The sequence below is a fragment of the Pholis gunnellus genome, assembly GCF_910591455.1.
Source record: "Pholis gunnellus genome assembly, chromosome: 10".
Taxonomy (NCBI): Eukaryota; Metazoa; Chordata; class Actinopteri; order Perciformes; family Pholidae; genus Pholis; species Pholis gunnellus.
Window position 1 is genome coordinate 20066967 of NC_136537.1, and position 23989 is coordinate 20090955.

General features: G+C 42.3%; 3 protein-coding genes across 5 annotated transcripts; all 3 read left to right on the top strand.

Moving 5' to 3' along the window:
* Positions 1–1284: 1284 nt before the first annotated feature.
* On the top strand, positions 1285–5568 carry LOC306702371 (heterogeneous nuclear ribonucleoprotein A0-like). 3 transcript variants are annotated; one of them, XR_013767265.1, is made up of 3 exons: positions 1285–2379; positions 3764–3878; positions 5460–5568. XR_013767265.1 is itself a non-coding variant. In XM_079167963.1 (1 exon), exon 1 carries the CDS (start codon positions 1319–1321, stop codon positions 2252–2254), a length of 936 nt encoding a protein of 311 aa, XP_079024089.1. In that variant the 5' UTR covers positions 1285–1318; the 3' UTR covers positions 2255–3008. The 3 variants fall into 3 exon arrangements, 1 of the variants encoding a protein (XP_079024089.1); XR_013767266.1 differs by having other exon boundaries at positions 4854–5565; XM_079167963.1 differs by lacking the exons at positions 3764–3878; positions 5460–5568 and having other exon boundaries at positions 1285–3008.
* LOC306702370 (heterogeneous nuclear ribonucleoprotein A0-like) lies at positions 3778–9724 on the top strand. The gene is made up of 2 exons (XM_079167962.1): positions 3778–3878; positions 7546–9724. The coding sequence occupies exon 2, from the start codon at positions 7762–7764 to the stop codon at positions 8698–8700; it is 939 nt and encodes a 312-aa protein (XP_079024088.1). The 5' UTR covers positions 3778–3878; positions 7546–7761; the 3' UTR covers positions 8701–9724.
* A 2616-nt stretch (positions 9725–12340) lies between these two features.
* On the top strand, positions 12341–23682 carry klhl3 (kelch-like family member 3). Its single transcript, XM_079168050.1, has 15 exons — positions 12341–12382; positions 14092–14226; positions 14489–14595; positions 14671–14792; positions 16885–17047; positions 17292–17401; positions 18836–18952; positions 19080–19229; positions 19361–19478; positions 19725–19922; positions 20067–20168; positions 20275–20403; positions 20729–20869; positions 21177–21320; positions 21415–23682. The coding sequence occupies exons 1-15, from the start codon at positions 12363–12365 to the stop codon at positions 21441–21443; spliced, it is 1785 nt and encodes a 594-aa protein (XP_079024176.1). The 5' UTR covers positions 12341–12362; the 3' UTR covers positions 21444–23682.
* Positions 23683–23989: the final 307 nt, after the last annotated feature.

Sequence of the window (23989 nt, forward strand, 5' to 3'; positions counted from 1 at the left end):
TTCACCTGAAACTGCAGCTCTGTGGTCGGAGGGGGTCGGCGTTCGGTGTTCGGCGTTCTGTGTGGGCGGTTGTTGGCCTAGCAGTAAAATAAAAATGCTTACAGGTTTACTGTAGTGTTGATCACCATGAGCACAAAACAACTAGACAAATGTGACAAGATTTGGAAGCACAAGTGATTTTGTGGGCTTTCACTGCTCTTTCTAAAATCCACAATCTGTAAATAAAAACTAAACCTTGATTTTGATGATAAATCAGCCTCCGGTGAGGTTGTTTTGTGTGCTCTTGCATGAAAATTTTGTTTTTTGGGGGGCTGCAAGAAACTTAATATTATTTCTGTTATTGAGCATTCTATGAATTCAAGGATTCATTATCCAATCCAAGAAATGTTGAGGAATAAAAATGCCCCAAACTAGTTTATAGAGCCCAATGTAACATCTTAAAACTGTTTTATTTGACCCCAACAGCCCAAAACCCCAGAATATTAAAATTACAGTGACATAAACAAATAACCAAATGTAACTATTGGTTGATGAACAAAAATGGACAATTAATTGCATATTGATTGACTACTTAATTACTACAGAAGTGCAGTGTTTTAGCTCTAGATTTTTAATTTAAAACACAAGTAAGAGGTTTCATGTTGAATTAGCAGACGCTTTTTTAATTTTGCCTTTTCACTCACTGCTATGAACTTCCACTTAAATAAAAAATGTTTTAGCCCAGTTCACTATAGTGCGGTTATGGAGCTCTTGCACTAACCAGGCTGCTATTGCTGATAATGATGGAGTATATTTTTGTGATATAACCTAATTTCACTCACACATGGTTCCACATTTCATGTTTGGTTAATGTAGTTTCGTTTTAAACCCATAAACTCAATATGAACATATTCAGTTGCCCAAGGAGATCATTTTATTAATTGGGCCTTATGGAGCTTCGCGTCTTACAGTTCCAAAATGTAGCTTTTTGTTTGTCTTTTTAATAGCATTTATAAATATTAGCACGACAGAATTTGATGCATATTGACACCATGTGACACATATGCCGTCATAATACTACAACGTTATTTTGCCTTTAGTATATCGTAGTGTTATTTATATTTATAGTAACTTAAATTCAGTGTTTGTATACGTTTTAATGGAAGCATCTGTCGTCTTTTGTCCCACAATAGAACGAGTAGCGGACCGGAAGAGGTGTTGCATTTTATCAAGCTCGTGTCTGACGTCACAACGCGTTGGTATAAATACATCTGCGTTCATCCGCCTCCACCATTTTGAGCTCAACACATCTTCTGAATTAATCCTAGTTATTTCAACAATGACTGACCAGCTTTGCAAACTTTTCGTCGGCGGTCTAAACGTGGACACCGACGACGATGGCCTGCGGAAGCACTTCGAGCAGTACGGTTCCCTCACCGACTGCGTCGTCGTCGTGAACAAGCAGCTGCAGCGGTCCCGCTGTTTCGGCTTCGTGACCTACTCCTCGCCGGAGGAGGCTGACGCAGCAATGGCGGCTAGGCCTCACACCGTCGACGGCAACGCGGTCGAGGTGAAGCGGGCAGTGGCGCGAGAAGACGCAAACAAGCCCGAGGCCCTCGCCAAGGTGAAGAAGATCTTCGTCGGCGGCCTGAAGGATGACATCGAAGAGGAGCATCTGAGCGAGTACTTCTCACAGTACGGCGAAATCGAGAAGGCCGAAGTCATCTCGGAGAAGGAGACCGGAAAGAAGCGAGGCTTCGGCTTTGTTTACTTCACCGACCACGACGCGGCAGACAAAGCCGTCGTGGTGAAGTTCCACACGGTCAACGGACACAAGGTCGAAGTGAAGAAAGCCCTCACCAAGCAGGAGATGCAGGCGGCCGGCAGAACCGGCATGTCGCCGAGAGGCAGTCGGGGCGGTAGGGGCATGAGGGGAAATCAAAATGGCTACGGCAGGGAGTACAGCGGAGGCTACAACTACGGAAATGGCGGAGGCTACAACGGTGGTGGAGGCGGCGGTGGCGGATACGGGGGCTACGGAGCGCCATATGGCGGTGGTTACGCAGACCAGAGCAGTGGCTACGGAGGTGGAAACGGCTACAATGAGTTTGGCAGCGGCTATGGCCAGCATTCTTCTGGTTATGGCCCCATGAAAGGGCCTCCCTTCGGCGGCCAGAGGAGCGCTGCTCCCTACAACAGAGGTGGCGGGGGTGGCGGCGGAGGTTACCCACGTGGCGGCGGCGGTGGCTATGGCGGCGGCGGCGGTGGCTACTAACAGGTCAAATCAACACAAATTTGCCCCTCCAGCCAGGATTTGGACGCCAAAAATCTAATCTAACGGGCAGAGATTACGGACACAGAGACAACCCCCTAATCACCAGACCTCAAAAACCCAAACAGGTAGGAAGGTCACTTCCCAGAAAAAACCTGATAATAACGAGCAGAAGTTTGCCGTTCAACTAGGACACATTTAAAAAAATGAAGAATAAAAACACAGTGATCCCTTTTTTTTATTATGTAACGTTATACCCACGCATACGCGTGTTAGCTGTCGTTTAGAGTTATGAATATTTTTTATTTGCGTTCACACGTTGTTTCTTTTTGCAAATTTCGATGTAGGATTGTTGCTGATTTATCCTAATATTTGCATTTTAAGCAATTAAAGGTTCGTTTTTTGTTTTGTTTTCTGGAGTAAACTTAGTGTGATTTTCAATGTATGAGGATGAGAAAGCATGTTTTTTGTGGTAATGGATTTCATAGCTTTGTTATACTGATAAACAACTTGTATCTTACTTGGGGGTCACAAAGGCGGGAACGTGATACTGCAGGATCCAGTTTCCTTGTTTCCTCTCCTCCTCTTCCTCACTCATAGTGAATAGTTTCAGTATATTGTTCATTTCTCATTTACCTGTAGCAATATCTAATGTATATTGTATACTTTCATGTCTGGAGAACACAACCTACTGTTAACAAAACACTTTTTGGTATGCTTATGTATGTTCATTTTAAATAAAACGTTATACCACTTAGCTTAGTTTACTTTACTTATTTAACCCAGGCTTCCTCAAGTTCGTCCACAGGTTTTATAAGTTACAAGGCATCCCACAGTTTATCCCCTTACACTCAGGTGGGTGATAATCCTTGTAGTCTACCCACAGCCATTGCATGTAGGCTTTGTAGGGTTTGAATTTGTTTTTAAACTTATGTGGTTTGCTAATATTTCTTTACATATTGTTCCTTTGAATACATATTTATATGTGGACATATTTATCTTTGATTATTCCTACTTCCTATTAGGTGTTCTTACTCGTATTCCAGTATGCTTTCCCAGCCATAATAGCCGTAGCAGTTTGTTTGTAGGCTACATCAGGACCCTGTTGATTACCTGGGGTCGATTGTGATAGGAGTCTGAAATATCTCTTTAGGATATCCACATCCAGCAAACTAGGTATGTAAATCAACCTGTCTTCACTCTGTGTTGGTCAACAATGTATGGAATATCTTGGTGCACAGGTGTGCCGTTTAATCTTTAAAACGTAACTGACACTATAATCATAGCTCAATGCGTCTTTAAATAGCTAATCTTAAAATATAAAAAAACAAACTGGGGGGAGGGGTTACTTGATTTGGACTTTTATGTGAACTTTTAAGTGGGTGGAAGGGGACCCAAAATGTTGTTCCACCAGTAAATGAAACAATGGAACGAGTAAATTGGTGTCTCTTCCAATAAAAACGTTTCTCTGTTCAGTTTCTCACTCTTGCTTCTCTCCCCCATCTTCTCCAGGTTGCTACGGTAACCTGGGCACGAGGACATCACCCCACCCCCGGAAAAAAAACGCTGGGGTGTGTCTCCACGCCGCCGGGGGTACCGGAGAGCGGCTGTGCCTTCTCCCCCTCAGGTGAAGTCCCAAGTTTTCACAAAGGATTGTCCCCAGTGTTTTTTTTTTTTTTTTTTTAAATGCATTTGAAAGATTCTCACGCTTTTATTCTGAAAAGGGTTTTATTTGATGGGTTTTATTCTGAAAAGCTTGAGTTTTGATCACACAGTGCCCCAGTGCAATAGATGACCAGCACTGACTATTATGACGGACCTGTGACGACACTTCGAGTGATTGATATGAAGGATTATTTTAAATGCGTGGTTTTAGGTTTAAGATATTCTGTATTAAACATTAATAACTTTATATGATTAAAAGTCTTCTGTTTTCATTATTTGATCTTTTATTTGATTTGTTTTAAGAACAATTTGCACTTCTGGGCACTGTGGGTTTCAAAATGTATTTTTATAAAATGGTTGTATTTTTCAATATTAGGAATGCCTAATGAATTAGCGGAGGTAAATATAAATGGCTGAAAATGCATAAATACACGTTTTTTTTGGCAACGTCACAGATATTTAGAGGTATTCTTTCCTCCTTCTGTAGTACGGGTTAATAAAATGTGAAGGACATTGAGCATGTGGCCCCACAAATCCAATATTACAAGAGCCCGGAGCCAGGAACACGTGCCTGCGTTGAGGACTCGTTACAAGACTAGAACAGTGATATAAAGTCACGTGTTCACACGGCCCCACGTGTTTCTGTTCAGTAACTCAATCAGGAAGTAAAGGCCCTGATGTGCAAGATACTGCATGTAAACCTCAGGTTGGACTGCATTAGCTCCACCAATGAAAACAATTGTGAAACAATTTCTAGTAGCCAACTTAACATTTTCATAAGTTCTGTTGGCTTAATGGATGTTTTGCCGTAAGGAGCCAGCTTACATTACATGAGGTGTTGCAGAAAACCTGTAAGTTGGTCAGAAGTTGAGGTAACATGACCGTTTACATCATATAAAGTATTTATATCCTTTTAATGTGCATTTGCGTTGAACAGGTCCTGTGAAATACAAGATTTACGCCTCACGTTTAAAAAAAAAAGGTAAAATACTGTTTTATTGTCTGATTACTCACCTTTTAGGAAGAGGTGCCTTTTTTTTCCAGTTAAAAATTCAGAAGACAATGGCAGACCATTAATCTGGCTTACTGTGAGGTTTTGCCTGCTGGCCTACAAATTTCCCCCTGCGGATAAATAGTCTACTTATGGTCTAAATCATGGCCACGCAGATAAAGAAACATTTTTGTGTTTTATTTATTGAGCTGAACTAACCAGACGAGATCTCAACAGACTCTTGATGAACAAATGATACAGCTGCTTCCTCAATGTAGCAGTGGTGCCAAGACTGTAAGAACAGAACCTCTGCAGTGAGACTTTTTAAAGTGTATTTTACATCTTGGCTGGAAGGATATTTCATAACAGAACCGTAATACAAAGTAAATCACAGAAGTAATCCCTCAGTTTTGTAAAATTGGTCCTGTCTGATGTACTGCGACTATTCAAGAGACAAGTTGATATTTTATGTAACAGAAATACGATGTACGTGATTCTTGACGTTGGCGACCGGAGTGTAAATTGTACTTTTGTTCTCTTACCTCTTTTTAGGATAATGGTGCTTGACGATTTCTGATCATCCCATAGGAAAAGGAAACCGCTGTTATGTTGGCCGTGCTTTTTATGAATCTACAATAAATTATATATTTTTATACACCAAGAGACTCGTTATGTTACTTCTTTACATTGAGGATAGTTTGGTTGCATGTCTCCGCTGATGATTCCCATCAGGATGAGGTTGTGAGCTGATGGTCACACCGATTATACGGATGAGGTTTGTGGAGGTGGTACGCCAAAGATCTCAAGTTGGCGGTCAACTTGTTTCATCCAACCAAAGTTCTTCTGGTCGGAGTGTTTCAGGACTTTGGAGTACCGTATATGTGCAATTCAATCCTTAAAGTGTTTGGTTATAAGTGACAGTTTTGGCTGGCCTGTGGTAAGACAAGTAAGGGATTTATAAAACTCTTTTATGATGGGTGTCTCCCATTTACAGCCTCAATTACATGGCTTTTCCCCATATATATATATATATATATATATATATATATATATATATATATATGCGCACAAGTATTTAGTTTAAAATGAGCCATGTGCAGTTTCCCTGTATTGTTAAGTCACCAATCGGCATTGTGTGTATGATTGAGGTCTAACAAATGTTAACGTGCTTTTAAAATCCTGCATTGTTTATATCAATGTTTACCAGCTTACCTTTTGTTGGCTCACCTGTAGGTCAGTGGAATCGTCTGAAACCATTAGCAGGAGACGGTATCTCAAACGAAACTGACCCCCACTTAAAAGAAACAGTGTTTGATAACCTGTCTGAAACTCCAGAGAACCTTTTTAAGTTTGTAGAATTTGACTTGGGAGTCGGACACAACGATAAGGAGCCCTTGCAGCATTGAATTTAAAACAAATGACAAGAACAAACGATCTGGTTAAGAGTTTAATAAGTTTTCCCAAAAGTGATACTGCAGCTTTCCCTGGAAACAAGTATGTAAAAAAAAAAAAGAAAAGCTGCAGAAACAACTAGTGGCAGCTAGTACTGTCTCAACAAGGGCGTGTTGCAACATGCATTAATCTTCATTGGAGAAGCCCTGCATGGTTTTTTCCAGCAGCATGGGGGGGAGGGGTCTGAGACAAATTTCACTTCCTGTAAAAAGACTGACTTCAGCTTAACTAAACCGTACACTAAGCCCTTTGAGGCTGAAGTGGGTCAGCACTATTTATATATATTTGAAATGCCGTTCACTCAGTGTGTTGATGCTTCATTTTCTATTCATGTGAAGACCAGTGTGACTAAACTACTGAATTATTAAGAGGACGTTACATTAACGTTGAAGCCCTCCGGTGCTCTTTACTTATCTTCCATTTGTTCCTTAAAAGGGGGTTTAAGAGTTTGGACTAATCTCAACCAAAGGTCTAAGGATAGAGCATGTTGTATGCTGTTAGTGTGATTTGTGATATTTGACTATACAATTTGGATTGAGTTGATGTGTCAAAGTAATCTCAGAGCTGATATGATCAAAATAATTTAACTGCATTTCACTATTTAAAGGGACAGCCACTGAGCAGCACATGTAATATTAAAAATAGTAAGAAGAATTTTGATTTTGTAAAGTATATAGTATTGCGAAAGTGCAAAAGCCTTGTGTGACCACTTTTCTCTTTTCTGAAGCAATACATAAATAGCTCGAGAACATTATGTTAACATTTGCACTGGAAAATGTCCTTTTTCAGCCTTTGTCGGCATGTAAATGAAACAATATCATATATATAATATAAAATGTTAGATTATGCCACTGTCGGTGACACACCAGCCTGTATGTATTATAAATTATGTTTGAATACCCTTCAACTTGCATTTTTAATGGGTACAATGGGTCAGAAATTATCATTTTTATTATATAGTAAAATGACGGTGTATTTAAAGAACATAGGGGAGTTAACCATGATGGAAGCGGGATGGCTGTTTTAGTTAAGTATGCATCATCAATACTGTGTTTCGTGTTTGTACAGTACTAATGATACAAGAATAAGGTAATTCATCTGGAAATAGCTTATTTGTGTGCTTTGTATTGTACTAGTATAACAAACGACCGCAAAGGTTTAAAATCACGCTTCCCTTTCTCCTCAGACAATGAAATCTTAGATTTCCGACACCCCTTGAAGGCGGCAGCAGCACGAAGCTCATGCGAGCCAATGAGAGCGGTGATTTTTTCAAGATGACCAATCAGCGACGACTACGTCTTACGAAACGGCAATATTTGTCAAACGGCCCGCCCCTGACGTTGCTCATTGAAGAAGAAGACGGACGGGCATCGGCATACCATCCAACTGACGAGATTCAATCATGTCTACCAAACTTTGTAAGCTGTTCGTCGGCGGACTGAACGTGGAGACCACGGAAGATGGCGTACGCAAGTATTTCGAGCAGTTCGGCACGCTCAACGACTGCGTGGTGGTCATGAACCAGCAGCTCGGCCGGTCCCGCTGTTTCGGCTTTATCACCTACTCGACTCCGCAGGAGGCCGACGCAGCAATGGCGGCTAACCCACATGTCGTCGAAGGCCACGACGTGGAGTTGAAAAGGGCCATAGCGCGAGAAGACGCTAATAATCCGGATATTCTCGCCAACGTTAAGAAGATTTTCGTCGGCGGCGTGAAGGACCACATTGAGGCGGACCACCTCACCGAGTACTTCTCCCAGTTCGGCGTGGTGGAGAAGGCCGAGATCATCTCCGACAAGCAGACCGGCAGGAAGCGAGGCTTCGGCTTTGTCTTCTTCGAGGATAACGACTCCGCCACCAAGGCGGTGCTCACCAAGTACCACACCATCAGCGGGAACAAGGTGGAGGTGAAGAAGGCTCTCACCAAGCAGGAGATGTCCACCGGTGGCCGCGGGAGAGGTCGGGGCCGGGGCATGCAGAGCTATGGCGGCGGTAGAGGTGGTGGCTACGGAGGCGGTGGCGGCTACGGCGGGAGTGGCTACGGAGATGGTGGCGGCTACGGCTATGGCGGGGGTTACAACGGTGGCGGCGGCGGAGGATACGGTGGATACGGAGGCTACGAGGAGGGAGGATACGACAACCAGATGGGGGGTGGCTACAGTAATGGTGGTGACTTTGGGGATGGCTACGGACAGCAGAACTCCAGTTATGGTGCAGTGAAGACGGGCAACTATTCCTACAGGAGCGGGGCTCCGTACAACAGAGGCGGTGGTGGAGGAGGCTACGGTGGCCGGGGAGGTGGTGGTGGTGGAGGAGGAGGAGGATTCAGCGGTGGCTATTAGAGCCATTGCAGTGATCATGGGGGTAAATTCTGATTTACAGCGAACTTGAATTTACACACACACACACACACCACACACATGCATATAACACACATGCCCGGGTGAGGGGTCTTTGTTGCAGTGCCCATCACCCACACGGAATGAATGAGACTGTCCTGGATCCCATCTGTCCTCTTATTCCACACATTATGGACTTTACTACTAAGAATTGGGAATTGTTGAATTGTACTTTTGTTATGTTGGGATGGGAGGAGGAAAAGGGGAGGGGGGGTACTTTCTTTGAAACCATTTGTAAAACAGTAATCAAATTTCAGTCACTGCTTCTCAAATTGAGTTTGTTTTTGTCTTGCAAACCAGCCAGATGTTGTCTGTTATTTTTGCATCATGAACTCAGGGTTTTAAGTGATGTTGGTGGGAAGCATGGGACTCTGGGATCCTAAAATACAAATCGTGACAACGTGTTTTTTTGGGGGGGTGGGTGGGGGGGGGAGATGTCACGGGACTGTTTTTTGTTATCTGTAAATTTACATTTTTTCCCCACCCGTCCCATTACAGGCTTTTTGTTTAGATTAAACTGTTTTTGAAATCCATGTGTTCAGTTCACCCTTATGTTTGATTCTGCTTTTATTAAAGTTTTTAATGTTTTGAAACTCTATCAGATCTCGCAGTCTTGATTCAAATCGTGTTGGGGTTACATTTCAGTAGATGTGTTAGCAAATCAGCAAAGCGTTCGATGCATTTTTATCCTCATTTGATAGTCTTTAGCCTTTTTCTAAGCTTGTGAAGATGGTTCATAAAGCCACCACCAGGAGGGAGTATTGCCTGTGAATGTACGCATGTCAATGCATGCAATCCTCGTTTCATCGGCCATTTTATACCGGCAAGGATTCACCAGTGTGTACCAGAAGCGGTAGTTTTTAGCAGAGTTGTTCCTCTGAAAGCCGTTTTCTTTTAGAACAAAACAAATGTTAACCTTTTAGAAAATAAGCAAATACTCGCCATTGAGGATTGTAATCGGAATATATTCACCATTGCCCACGTGGGTGCAGTGATACATATACTGATTTGTATGTTTTTCAAAATAAAATATTTTTCTTATTTAATGATATATCCTTGAATGCTATGTTGCCTTTTGTGAAGTGGTTTAATTAAGGGGTAAACACATTGTAGTTTTCAGTTTCACCTTGACTAGTTTTTCGGGTAATCGGGGCGAGTTTACTTTCAGAAACTAGCTCACGTGCAGTCAGATGGTCACAAAACTGAGCCTCATTTTGTTCACAATTCTTTCTGGGCATCTTCCAAATCTCATCTAATAGATTTGATATAGCTGGGATGTCTTAACTGCAGACCATGATTGGTTAGATTTAATGTATAAATATAGATTAATGCAGCGACAAGTGGTAGAGAGAGAAATGGAGGTCTTACTCTGCCACTATTTCTGGGTACGAAAACGTGGCTTTGGAGCAAGACTTTGTTTAACTTTTTAAATCAGACCAAAGACTGAATGTGATCATTCTCCCAGATTGTATGTCTGATTTCTTCAAGGCAAAGCCAGTTAATTTCCTTTTAGCACCTTTCAATAAATACATTAAAAGTGCTGTGCACTATAAATACAAGGTAATATGACAACATGCTCTAAAAGAGAAATATAAAAGATTTTTGAAACAAATGGAAGATAAATATGCTAACATGAAACATATCAGGAGCCTTGATTTAAAAGAGCTGAGATGAGGTGGAATAGAGGAATTTCAGTTAATCTATCAGTAACTGTGTCTGCATTGAATCAATGTCAATACAAATATATCACAAAAGAAGAAGAGTTGGCGACACAGACCTCACGTTGAGTTTGTTCCAGATATGCGGTGAATAAAAACTGAATGTGGCTTATCAGGGAAGCTGTTGACATGAAAACACAGAGTGCTGTTAACTGTTAAGTATTTTATAAACAATTAATTGATTAATTCAGAGGAAACCGGAGTGAAGATCTGAGAACTGATCCACCTTCTGGAACTGTCTAACTAACAAAGGAGAAAATGCCCAGAACAAACCATCAAATACATAAAACATTTGCATTTTAATCTTTCATTCTTCATTGCAGCATCAAACCCTGTTGATGTGATTGAGACCAGTGTACGGTTGCTGTTCCAGAATGAACCTGCGAGGACTTCCCTGGTGGTCATGTTTTTTGTTGACACAATGAATCAATTGACAGAAAATGAAAAGACGATTATATTGATAATTTATCAATCAAGTCATTCATCAAAAAGGCCAAACATTCAGGAATGTGTGCAAATAAAGGAATGTTATAACTGTTTGTGTTTACATAGAAAGACAAAACAGCTAAGAACAAGAACAAAGTTAGACAAATAAAGGTATAGACAGGACTATTGTTGTATATGTGAAAAAAATATTATTCATATATATATATATATATATATATATATATGCAACACTAATACAATGTCTATATACAAGTCAAGTGTTTCTATTAATAATGCAAAGAAATACATATTATAGTGGTGGATATGTTGTGAGGATTTACTGTATTAAATTAATGTAAATATTTTATGTTGGTAGGGAAAAACAACTCAGGACATATGAAGACAACATTTTGGGCTTTAGCAATTCAGGAAAGTAATATTTCAGGATTTTCATAAATTTTTTAGACAAAATTATCAAAAGATGAATCTGTAAAATAATCAGACAATTAATTGCAAATTAAAATAATCATTAGTTAGCAGCCCTATTTAATTTAGAACTAGAAATAAGTCTAATTTTAGTCAAATATGAATGCCATATATATACTTTATTTTTTTTTTGGTCACTTGGATTCAATTACTGACTAAAACACGACTAAACGTGTGTCTAATGTGCATGCATTTTATATCTTGTTAAAGAGATGTACCAATGTGTTATTTCTACCTGTATGAGTCTTCGATTTGTTTTTAAATTGAACACTGAAACAAATTATAGCCTGGAACATTCAATAAGATAAGATAAGATAAGATAAAACAAGATAAAATTAGATAATCCTTTATTAGTCCCGCAGCGGGGGAATTTACAGGATTACAGCAGCATAGTGGACAGTGCAAAAAGACAAGACAAGATCAAAACAAGTATTCTAAATAAGTAAATAAGTAATAAAACAGTAAAGAATATTAAATAAGTAAAAAATCCACAATAACTAAAATATACACAGACAGAATATTTGTTGTATTGCACAGTGTATGTATAGTGCACAGATGTTTTGTGTTTTAGACCATTTAAGATAATTATCAAAAAAAAAATATTTAAATTAGGTTTTTTTTGTGCACAGAGCCAGTCATACCAGAATACTACTGTACACACTTCATGTTTATATATATTTTTACTGTACACACTGCATGTGTATATATTTGTCACGGTACACACTTCATTTTCATATATTTTTTACTGTACACACTTCATGTTCATATATTTTTTACTGTACACACTGCATGTGTATATATTTGTCACTGTACACACTTCATGTTTATATATTTTGTACTGTACATATTTCATATTTCACACTGCATGTGTATATACAGTATATTTGTTTGTTTTTGTGCGGAGTGATTGGTCTCAGTAACACACGATCTTCGTGCAGCTGCAGAGCGCTCATGCCTGCTGTTGTGTCCGTGAGGATGGACGGTGTGTCGTTGGGGTGAGTTGGCTCAGCGGTTTAGGGATTATTGTGTAAATCTGTGAATCACGCTGCTTCTACATCTGTTGGATAACATTTTACAGCACATGATCAGTCGGCTCATACATACAAACACACAGACATCACAAAGAGCAATCCTCCAGCTAGCCTTGTTGACTAGCTAGCTTCTGATGCTAGCTACGTTGCTAACCCAAAACTCCCAAGTTAACATAGAGACATGTAAACGTTGCTTTATAGACAGTGAACTGGTGGTGGACTGGCTCCTAAAATGTGTTTTCACTTTGATTCAAGTGGTCGGTGTGTCAGTTAACGGAAGCTTATGTTAGCAGTGAAGTTAAATGAGAAGCTAAGATGATGCTAAGAGCTAGCCAGCCTGACAACTTGAAGCTCAACAGATTCAAAACAAACTGTATTTTCTTTCTAACTTTTTTTTCAGTCAGTTTTTAACATTCAGAATTACGATTTTACACGGGTTAGTTTCAGGACTTTTGCTGTTGTGAATTAACATATTAATCCTCATGTGGCTCATCGTTATTGTGTTGTGTGCAGACTAAAGACTTCAAAGGTAACACACAGTAACGTTACAACACTTGTCTCACTGACAAAGTGACACATGTAACAAAGTAGATGTAGCGTGAGATCAGCTCTGGTTGAGGGGTTTTCTACCTGGTCACCTGCTCTCAGGTAAGTGCAGGACACCTGAGTTTAAAACCTCATCCACATGTTTCTTTAAAAAGAGTTCTCTCTTGTTAGGATCCCACATGGCTTGATAACAACAGCAGCTGTGTGAAACAGGAAATGTTTTTCCTCATTCCTTCGTGAAGTCTTAAAGAAGAAGGTCAACAAATCCCATGAAAAGACTCAAACCATCAATAAATTTACCCCAGTCATAAAATCACAGCTGTCCAAAAACATCAGTGTCCCTCCTGTCATCTTTGTGACACATACAAAGTTATTTTCTCTCAATCCCGCACGCTTTATTAAATGTGCGTGCATTCATCCATGGATCACTCCTGTGTAACATTTTGAGCTAACACTATAGTGACCGGCTGTATCAGGAAGTGATGTAGCCTAAAATGAAACCATATTAGGATTAGATTATCAATGTCTGACAAACACAGACAGGGTAGTGCGGTCAGACAGACGGACACATTGTTGTCTTTTGTTCTTTGCGTGATGTCTTTTGATTGAAGGATGTGGGTCATCCTCAGTCCAACAGGCGTGCTTGAATGGTTATTTAGTGCAGTGAGGACGTCAGGAACCCGTCATGCGTTAGGATCTAGAGGTGGGCCATCTGGAAAGAATCTCATTATACGTCTTATATAACAGGTAGATGTTGTGTTATTTCATTCAAGTCATTTTTATGTAAAGTGCTGTGAGGCAATAAAAACCGCTGGTACCAATACAGATCCAGCATATTTACATGGTGCAGCTCTCATAACAATGTAGTCGTGATATAGTATGTTTTCTGGGATTTCAGCCGAGACACCGTTAATAGATAACACTTCATCTTTCCTTTCTTTTTGTGTCTATTCCTGTGTTCTTACCTGCCAGATTAAGGCGTTCATTGCTACACTATTGCAACAAAAAGGGACACAATATTCAGCGTTGTGTCCCCCTGTCCCGTCGTCTTCTCCTCCCAACCCTAGAGGTTGAACCAGAAGGTAGCCCGTGTAACTGTTAGGGTAAACGTCTATATGTCTCACCAGTGTGGTGGCCACACCGGCCTCGCCACGTCCAGCCTGCAACACGGACTCGGAGGAGGACACGGTGAATGGAGGGATGCACACCTTCAACCAGACGCACATGAGGAAGGCTTTCCAGCTGATGAACGAGCTGCGGAGGTGTGTTGCCGACGGTGTCAAAGAATGAAGGCCTTTTGTGAATGAAGAGACTGTAGTCACCTTTTGTGAGGCAGGAAAAACATGTAATACTACAAGAGTCATCTTTAAGTACAACCCTGGAAATGAACACCTTAATTGGCACATTTTCTGGAAGGCAGCCCTCCTGTCAATACTTGGCTTTAAAGATGCTTTTCCTGCCTCCTATACACGGTTATAATAAACACTTCTTTCTCCTCTCGCTCTCTTTCTCCTCGGTCTTCAGTAAAAAGATGCTGTGTGACGTCCAGCTGGTGGCGGGGAGCGTTGAAGTGCCGGCTCACAGGGTGGTCCTGGCGTCCTGTAGCCCCTACTTCTGTGCCATGTTCACAGGTACACACACATACACACAGACACTCGCTACTGTTTCCTTGTGAGTGTGTGCTTAACTGTGCGTGTGTTTTGTAGGGGATATGAGTGAGAGCAAAGCCCATCAGGTGGAGATCAGAGAGGTGGACGGACAGACGCTGAGGAAGCTGGTCGACTACATCTACACGGCTGAGATAGACGTCACAGAGGACAACGTCCAGGTGAGAGAGAGTGTGTTAAGCTGCCGTGAAGTCCAGTCCAGTTCATTAGAATGGTTATTTTTGTGTTTCCTTTTGAGTGAAAGTGGTGCATCAGTCCAAAAGAAACCACATACAGAGCTGTACCATGGAGGGGGGAACACGGCGTTAGAGAGTGTTCGTGAAGAGGGGGAGGAAGGAGGAAGGGAGTGAAAGTGTCTTCCTGTTTTCACCAGATGTTTTTTTTTTCTTTTTACATCTGTGATGTTGGCTTTTACCTGAATTCCAGCTCTGGTTTTGCTTTAAAACTGTTGATGTCACAGCGTAGAGAATTAGCGACGTCTTCTCGTTGTTGTGAGTTGTGTACCTCTCAGCTTTTCCTCTCCTCTGTTACAGGGTTCACTTTAAACATTTAGCTGCAAGGGGGGGATTGTTTCAAAACAAAAGCGGAGCTCATTTTTGACAGTTTGGATAATTAAGTAGAGTCGCTGCTGCCGGCAAAAAGATTTGCGCGCACAGCGTTAATCACAATTATTAAGCTTCCTTGTTGTGGAGAAGGAAACGTGTCTTGTCGCTGCTGTCTTGACCTTTTCCTGTGGGCAGTCCTTTTGTTTTGAACAAAAGTCAGAGCAACAAGCTGCTGTTAACTGAGAGATTTTAACATTCTGTGTGCAGTGGAGACGGTGGTTATAGCAGTTTTTAACCCCTTTTTTTTTGTTATACTGTTCACTGAACACATTCACTTTAGGCTTTTGGTCTAATGTCTAGTGGTTGTCAGTGAGCGTACTTTTAGATGAAAGAAAACAAATGAAATAAGATTGAACGTTTCTATCCTTTACTTTCTCAGTGTTTCTTAGAGCACTTTTCAAAACACATTAATTACATAAAATGTTTCACACAATAAAGTGGAGAGAAACAACCAGAACGTTGATTAATAAAAACATTTTATTTACTTTTTAATGATTTCAAACACACAAGAGTTTTTGCTTATCATAAAGGAAACCGATCGCTCAAACTCTTTTGGTTTGTCCGTTAGATGTCAGACTGAACTGGTCCTGCCTGAGGAGAGCTGGTAATGCTTGTGAGCTGTGCTTTGCTCTGAAAGCTGTGGGTTGAGGCCTTGTTTGTCTCTGTGGCATTAACTCTCGGTAACTGTGGCGCCGGGTTGAATAAATGCAGCAGGATCAAGCTGCAGGCAGGAAACTTCCTCTGATTATTAGCACAGGAAGTGTGCGTGGAGAGAGGCAGGAAATCCTCCCACTGTTAGCGGCGTGCTCGCCTGATTGGCTCGCTCTACGACGTGTGACGGGTGTGTTTTGACTATTGGCTCATATTCAGTCAAAGATTCTTGAACGGTGTGTTTTCACTGTACAGTACAACTCGTTTGCGCTGCCCTCAGTGCTGTGTTTGTGTGGCTCGGCTGTCACAGCTGCCGTTAGCACAGTGTCAGTGGGTCTGGTGCTCCCTTTGAGACGACACAAGGCTTCAGGGCAGCTGTGCACAGACAGCAGAGGAGACAGTAACAATGCACACTCAGGAGGACGGGTGAGTGTGCAGACAAGAGAGGTGGAGAGGCAGACGGGGACTGTCTCACTGACCTACTTAAGTGTATGTGTGTGGTGATGTAGCAGAGGGAGTCTTTGTGCTGTAGCATCATGCTTCCAACAGCACCCTGCCTGCCTGACACACTAGCAGACATCAAATACTGTACTTACACGCTCCCATTCCAGGCCTATTACGTTGTAACATGAACGCCGTACTGTTCTGCTTGCTGAATAGACATATTTCTACAGTGGTACGTACAGAGGTTGATGGTTGGCTTGCTGGACTGATTGGTAACTGCTTTGCAGGTTGCTTGAGTGTTTAATTAATGAATAAGCTAACTGACCAGCAGCAACACTGTTGAAGCACCGAGTCGAGAGATTAGATATCCGTTAGCTAACTGACTTCCAGCTCCCAGATGTCCGTAAATGTTTTGCTGTGGGTGGTGAATAATTGAGCTTTTTACCTGTTCATTTAAAACACATTTGTCATGTTTGAATCCGTGAAATGACACAGAACATGGCTGCCCAAGTCGGTTCCTTCACCAATAATTTTAAAGTTGTCTTCTCTGCAGGTTCTGCTGCCGGCGGCCAGCCTCCTGCAGCTGATGGATGTTCGTCAGGTGTGTTGTGAGTTCCTGCAGTCTCAGCTTCACCCCACCAACTGTCTGGGCATCAGAGCCTTCGCTGATCTGCACACATGCACACAGCTTCTGGACCAGTCCCACGCATACGCTGGTAAGCTTCTGAATGTTCACACATACAAATCACCAGTCATCTTTGCCCCTGTGTGTGTTAGTGTGTGTGTGTGGGTGTGTTAGTGTGTGTGTGTGTGTGTGTGTGGTGCTTTTACGTAACTGAGTTTCAGATGTTGCAAATCACACCAAGGCAAAGAACATGAGCATTTACCGCAGTTAGGCGTCGTACTCGTTTGTCACAGAGCTCATTAACTAAAATATTTAGTGTGTGTTTTGTCTCTCAGAGCAGCATTTCTCTGACGTGGTGCAGGGAGAAGAGTTCCTGGGCCTTTCTCTGCAGCAGGTGTGCAGCCTCATCTCCAGCGACAAACTGACTGTTTCCACAGAGGAGAAGGTCAGAGAGCCCGATGCATGCACACACACACTCTCTCTCACACACACGCACACACACTTCTACTGATAATTTCCTTGTTGGTGAAAAGATGTTTCTTAAGGAACACAAAACAAGAGATAAAGACTATCAGGAAAGGGATGAGATTAGGAGACTTTAGGTATAGTGGGAGCTGAGGATCTGTGGCTGTACTAAAGACATGCGTCCTCATCAGCAGCAGTGTTCCAGAGGACGTTATGTCCGTCTGCTGTTCTCCACTAAAGCAGACGCGTCTCGGGGAGCATCTGTGTGTCGTCGTGCTGTCAGCAGCAGTCAGAGTGACGGAGACTCAGAGGGAGTCACACTGTCACACTCGTCACTGTCACACTGGCTGCTGCTATCAGTCAACGCTGAATTATCTGCTGTGATTCATTCCTGGGTGGATCGATACAAAAAGTCTAAGACCCCCACATGTTTTACATTCATTTTAATAGCAGTGGGTTCAGGTTTTGTTCCTTTTTTTTTCTAAGTACATTATGAGTTTTTTGCGATGCTGCGTTGTATTACATTAGACGTGTGTGTCTATGTTTGAGGCCTGTGTAAATCTGAAGGGGAAGAAGTTTATACTGCATGTCGGTAGAGTTTCAACCCTGGAAGAGAAGAAAGTGTCCGGAGCAGTCGAGTAACAGCCCACTTTACCCTTAACTACCTGGTTGTTGTCTCTTTGTGTACAGCGGGAGGGGCCCTCGGGCCCTCGTCTGCCTTTAGTGGAGCTGCTCCAAAGGAAACGATCGAGTGTGAATGTGTGTAAATGAGTTCAGTCTGAAGCCGTAGATTTTGGACAGGAAAACATGCAGAACAAAGGTCTGTCACCTCTTTCATGCCGACTTCCTGCTGGGAGCAACTACGAATACTCACTAACTGTATTTCACTATGAAAGAATTGATTATCTACACCTAGAACGACGCGATTCACTCAATGAGTGAGTTGAGTTATCGGGCGTGTCAGATCGTTGAACAGTGTCTGAAACCCTCTCTGACCAGTCTTGGTCTTGCATCCTCAATAAACCAACATCTTTCACACGCAAACCACAAAAAAAGCATTTTGAGAGTAAGTCACTGCGTTTATAAATGAACCCATCCTAAATATTTAGGAGCAGTGCTCCCGCTCTTAACATATCTGTTTTAAAGAACTGAAAAGCTTAAGAAGTGCTTAAAATATTGTCCATGGGACGATCAGAAGTTCCCGTTTCAATATCAAGTTAGAAATAGAACGTGTGCGATGTACAGAGATAACAGTCTAGAACTACTCTAAGCCAAAGTAAGACAAAAAAAAGCAAAAATATAGCAAAATCTAAATCAGAGGTCAAACAAGAGGTCTTAAAATCCATGTTTGAGCCACGGTGCCACACGCGAGTACAAACAAAGCTTGAGTCTCCTCTCCATCTCTCTCTTGCAGGTGTTTGAGGCGATGATATCGTGGATCAAGTACGATAAGCCGGCTCGTCTGGAGAACATGCCCAAACTGATGGAGCATGTCAGACTCCCGCTGCTGACCAGGGACTACCTGGTGCAGGTAAAAGAACGTCTGTTTTGTGACACTACACATTAGCAGAACCTAGGATATCTAGAAATGCTGTAGTGAGTGATGGCCGTTCGTTTGTTTTGTAAGTAACGGTTAAACTTGTGGTCCCTGTTTCCAGATCGTGGAGGAAGAGGCTTTGATAAAGAACAACAGCACCTGTAAAGATTTTCTCATAGAAGCGATGAAGTATCACCTGCTGCCAGCTGACCAGCGGCACCTCATCAAGACAGACAGGACCCGCCCACGAACTCCCATCAGCATCCCAAAAGTACACAAAAACACACGCGTACAGCAGCGCTCAACGACACAGATCACACATGCAAGAAACATGTGTATTCACCTTGTACAAAGCAGCTGAATGTATTTTCGTTTGTAAACACTGACCGTGTGCATGTGCAGGTGATGATCGTGGTGGGCGGACAGGCTCCGAAGGCGATCCGCAGTGTGGAGTGTTACGACTTCCAGGAGGATCGATGGTACCAAGTCGCGGACATGCCTTCAAGACGCTGCCGGGCAGGTCAGTTTGTGTTTAGTGCGGCGTTATGTGACTCTGACTGTAGTTTGACTGTATTTTTCACCTGACAAGCTAAACTCTTATCTTGCCACCGGAAACAACCTCAGACACTATGTTTAGAAACCAAAACACAGCCACCTGTGAGCAGCTTCAGTTCAAAGATATTGATTACTTCCTTAACCAGACTCATCATTAGATGGTGAAACATTATCCCGAACCTTTCACACATTTCATTGTGTCCGTGTGCAGGCGTGGTCACGATGGCGAGCCGCGTGTACGCAGTCGGGGGGTTCAACAGTTCACTGCGGGAGAGAACTGTGGACGTGTACGACGGAGTGAGAGACCAGTGGAGTGCGGTGGCGAGCATGCAGGAGAGGCGCAGTACGCTGGGAGCTGCTGTGTTGGGGGAGTTGCTGTACGCCGTGGGGGGCTTCAACGGCAGTATAGGTACACACACACACACACACACTGAAAATGGATGCAAAATGTTGACACCTAAAGACTGATCAACACACATCCAGTCTTACTCTAACCTATCAGTGATGATTGCTGATCTGCTATTTCTTTCTGTTTGTCTTTGCTCTCCTTCAGGTTTGTCGACAGTAGAAGTCCACAACCATAAAACCAACGAGTGGATATATGTCGCCTCTATGAACACCAGACGCAGCAGTGTGGGAGTGGGGGTGATCAACGGTAAGACGAGAAGTGTGTGAGGGCCCGGGGTTACATCACGTGCCATTTTAAAGGAAAATATTCTGATGTCACCTATTGTAATGACCGTGTGTGTGTGTGTCTGCAGGTAAGTTGTATGCAGTAGGAGGCTATGATGGAGCATCCCGTCAGTGCCTCAGTACAGTGGAAGAGTACGACCCTGTTGCTGACCAGTGGTGCTACGTAGCTGACATGAGCACACGCCGCAGTGGAGCAGGTACGCACACACACACACACACACACACACACACACACAAGGCGGAGCAAGACTATACACCTTTAAACTCTTGGTTCTCCAACAGAGATGCACACATGCTTACACACTGGAGATGAATCATTTTAAATTAGATACAGTTTCTTCATTTAATGATGTCTGTACCAGGTACAATGTTTGCCGTATGGAGCAACAGCACCACCCGGTGGTCTGCAATTGTACGAGCAAAAATCCTAGAAACATCACAACTACTACAGTTCATTACAGTGTACTGACATGAAGGCCCCCTTGCGTGTGTCTAAATACATATTAAATTGTGTTTGTCCAGGTGTAGGAGTGTTGAGTGGTCAGCTGTATGCAGCAGGAGGACACGACGGCCCCCTGGTGAGGAAGAGCGTTGAGGTGTACGACCCACAGACCAACACCTGGAGACTGGTCTGTGACATGAACATGTGCCGACGTAACGCAGGTCAGATAACAACCACAGACACACAACACCCACCAACCAGTTGTTGCACATAGTAACTGTCAATGCTACAAGTAGGTTAAAAAATACTGATTGAGTATTTGTTCCTGTGGTTTCAAGACTCAGTGATTAAAGGGTACATGTTTTTATTTAGTTTCCTTCACATACCATAATACTTACTGTGAACATTATCTACCACTATGCAGATTTATCAAAATCAGGACAGGCATAAGCTTCTTGATAGATAAAATGTTAAATGGGTTTTGTCCGCGTTGTTAAACGTTTACAACTCTCTCTCTCTCTCCTCAAGGCGTCTGTGCCATTAACGGGCTGCTCTATGTGATCGGAGGAGACGACGGCTCCTGTAACCTCTCCTCTGTGGAGTATTACAACCCGGCCATAGACAAGTGGAGCCTCATTCCCACAAACATGAGCAACGGACGCAGCTATGCAGGTACGCACGCTCAACACGGGCAAAACACTTCTACATCACAGAGAGAAATACTGCTGTTTGTCTCTCTCACTCTTTAATTCTCTCACTCCTACAGGAGTCGCAGTGATTGACAAGCCGTTATGACCAGGGCCCCCCCCCCCCCCCTACTCCCCCACACACAGCATCAGACTCACACTGTCTGCCTCTTGAGCTTCACACGTCAGAGATGTGACGCCTGAGATAAACACTTTCCAAATGGTCGAGACGTTCTGCAACAGGATGCAACTTGAGTTTTTTTTTTTCTGCGCTAAACCACAACCTTATTTTGTTGCTATGTCCATTTTAATGAGTGACATCCTGACTTTTAAAGGACACTTGTTGCACTGGATAAATAACAATATCCACAGGATGGTGTGCTTATAAGTGAGTGAGTTTTCATATGAAAAGCACATAACAAGTGGCTGTATCAGCTGACGATGTGGACCAAACGGAGCAAAGTAGTCGCACCTGAGAAACTGACTACTTTTAACCACCAGCTTGCTGATTTCTGGCTGACTGGCTGCCTTTACCGCTGACGGTGTTGCTGCAATCATCGGGGCATTGCGACACCGGCTTGTGTTTGACTGTTGCCGGAGCGATATCCAAGATCCTGGAAATCTGGTCACGAAACGGACAACTTGCCACCGATCCTCCGATATACATCAGCTTATGGCAACTTTATTTCTGCCCCGACTGTCAGCAGAAGGCCACAGCTGCCTGAGTGTATTTGTTCTCGACCCAGAGGCCTGGACCTGGAGAGCTGCGAGACAATTTAAAGAATGTAGAAATTCTCTTGTATGCAAATCAGCTATGATATTTAATATTTTTGAGATTCTTTTTAAAAGGAGGTTGAGAACCACTTGCTGTGGCTCAAAACCCGAACCAGTGGACCTGATGTCGACACACTACTGATGCACTGATCACTTGCACTGACTGATACGGACCGGCATGCCCGGCTGTCTGACGCGCCGATCGGCCGGCCGGATGTCTGCCCGTCTTTCTAACTGACCTGCTGCCAGACAGACGGCTGCTCGGCTGTCCGTCTGTCACCGATCGTACTCGTGGGAGCATTTGAAGTCACCACTTAAAGGCCAATACTTTCACCAGAAATTGTAAAAACAAATGTGCCAGTTTGTGCTGATCAGAATAATGCTGGAGGCACATTGTGTTTTTATCTCTTCATAACAATTGTTTGTTTAATGTCTGAGGGAGTGTGTCAAAATATACTGTAGACATTCAACTGTTCAACTATAATGTAAAAGATGCAGGTTTAAGATCTATTTATTGTTTTGAAGCATTTGATCACAGAGCATTTATTAATGTCAACGTGAGGTCCTCGTTTCATTTCTCAGCCTTGTGCTCCATTCACATAACTCAGACGATGACGGGTGTATTTGAGATATCTAGTTGACTGAGTGGTGCCATAGCTTTTGAGGAAAACAGAGATTTATAGAAGCTGCTTTATGAAAGGAGTTCTCAGCCAAACCTTTCACTTCTGCCTGCAATCTTCCAGAAGTCATTTCAAAACCCTGTGACAAAACAGACCATACTGTTGTTTTTGTATGTTTTAACCACCTCATACATTTCGACTGACAAATTACTTTTTCAGGTCTTCCAGGAAGTGAGTTTCAGTTTATATGATAATAGTTCAAACCTGCTCGAGACACTGCAAATCTCCCCGCATGGACCTGGAGCTTACAGTTGGCAACATTCCGACATACATCATGACCAAGACGGGCTTTACGGCAAAACATGAGTTGCTTTAAAGCTCTTCAATGTTTGCCCCAAATTCCCAAAGCACCGATATACATTTTTAACAGTTATTGTGCAGTAATGCAGGCAAATAGCATGGACTCTGTGGTGCATTCATGTGTCTGCAGGTGGGTCAGAAAATCACAATTTAAGAAACAAACAGTGACATTAGCAGCTTCTTTTTAAAGTCAAATGTCAAGACTTATGCTCTGTGTGTGTGTGTGAAACCACTCATTCATTCGTCTAAAAACCCTGTTCTACCACAGACAATAATCAACAGGAAGTTATAACTAAACGTGCTAAAAGATCCAAACAAACACCAGTATGGTTGAGGTTCATTGTCCAGTCTTGACTTTGGAAACAGAAGTTGACAAGAATTTCACCTCACGGTCCATTTAGTCGCTGTTCTGGAGCTTCTGATCATATTACTCGGCGCTTGAGATAAGTTAAAACTCGTCGAGAGCTAAGAAATGGACCTCGACGTGAGATTTAGTTTTTGTGTGTGATGGTATGGAAGTTTTCAGATGTATAATGTTCTTACTAAGCGCAGATGTTATATTTTTAATATAAACTGTGGATGTTGTAAACTTAACAGTTGATATTGTGAGTTCACTGATTGTCGTTTGTTGGGGAGATTGTGTGGTTTGAATTTTCATACATTCAGTTGAAGTTTATGCGCTGCACCTGTGTCAAACTTGAAATCATTTAAATGAACTACGCACATTAAACAGGCTTACTTTGCAAGACTTCATCGTCTGAAATTGTAAAATTACATGAGGTGGCATTTTATATATTCTATATACAATTTAGTCATTTCATTATGACTGGCAGATGTTTTTTAAGAATTTCCTCAGATTATATAGATAATCTCAATTATGTTGTATTATTACATCTTTAAT

Excerpts from the sequence above, each read along its gene's own strand:
- LOC306702371 (XM_079167963.1), top strand. The coding sequence starts at position 1,319 with ATGACTGACCAGCTTTGCAAACTTTTCGTCGGCGGTCTAAACGTGGAC.
- LOC306702370 (XM_079167962.1), top strand. The coding sequence starts at position 7,762 with ATGTCTACCAAACTTTGTAAGCTGTTCGTCGGCGGACTGAACGTGGAG.
- klhl3 (XM_079168050.1), top strand. The coding sequence starts at position 12,363 with ATGGACGGTGTGTCGTTGGG. Across the intron at positions 14,596-14,670 it reads CTTCTGTGCCATGTTCACAG|GGGATATGAGTGAGAGCAAA; the intron begins GTACACACACAT and ends TGTGTTTTGTAG. Across the intron at positions 18,953-19,079 it reads CCAGGGACTACCTGGTGCAG|ATCGTGGAGGAAGAGGCTTT; the intron begins GTAAAAGAACGT and ends CCCTGTTTCCAG.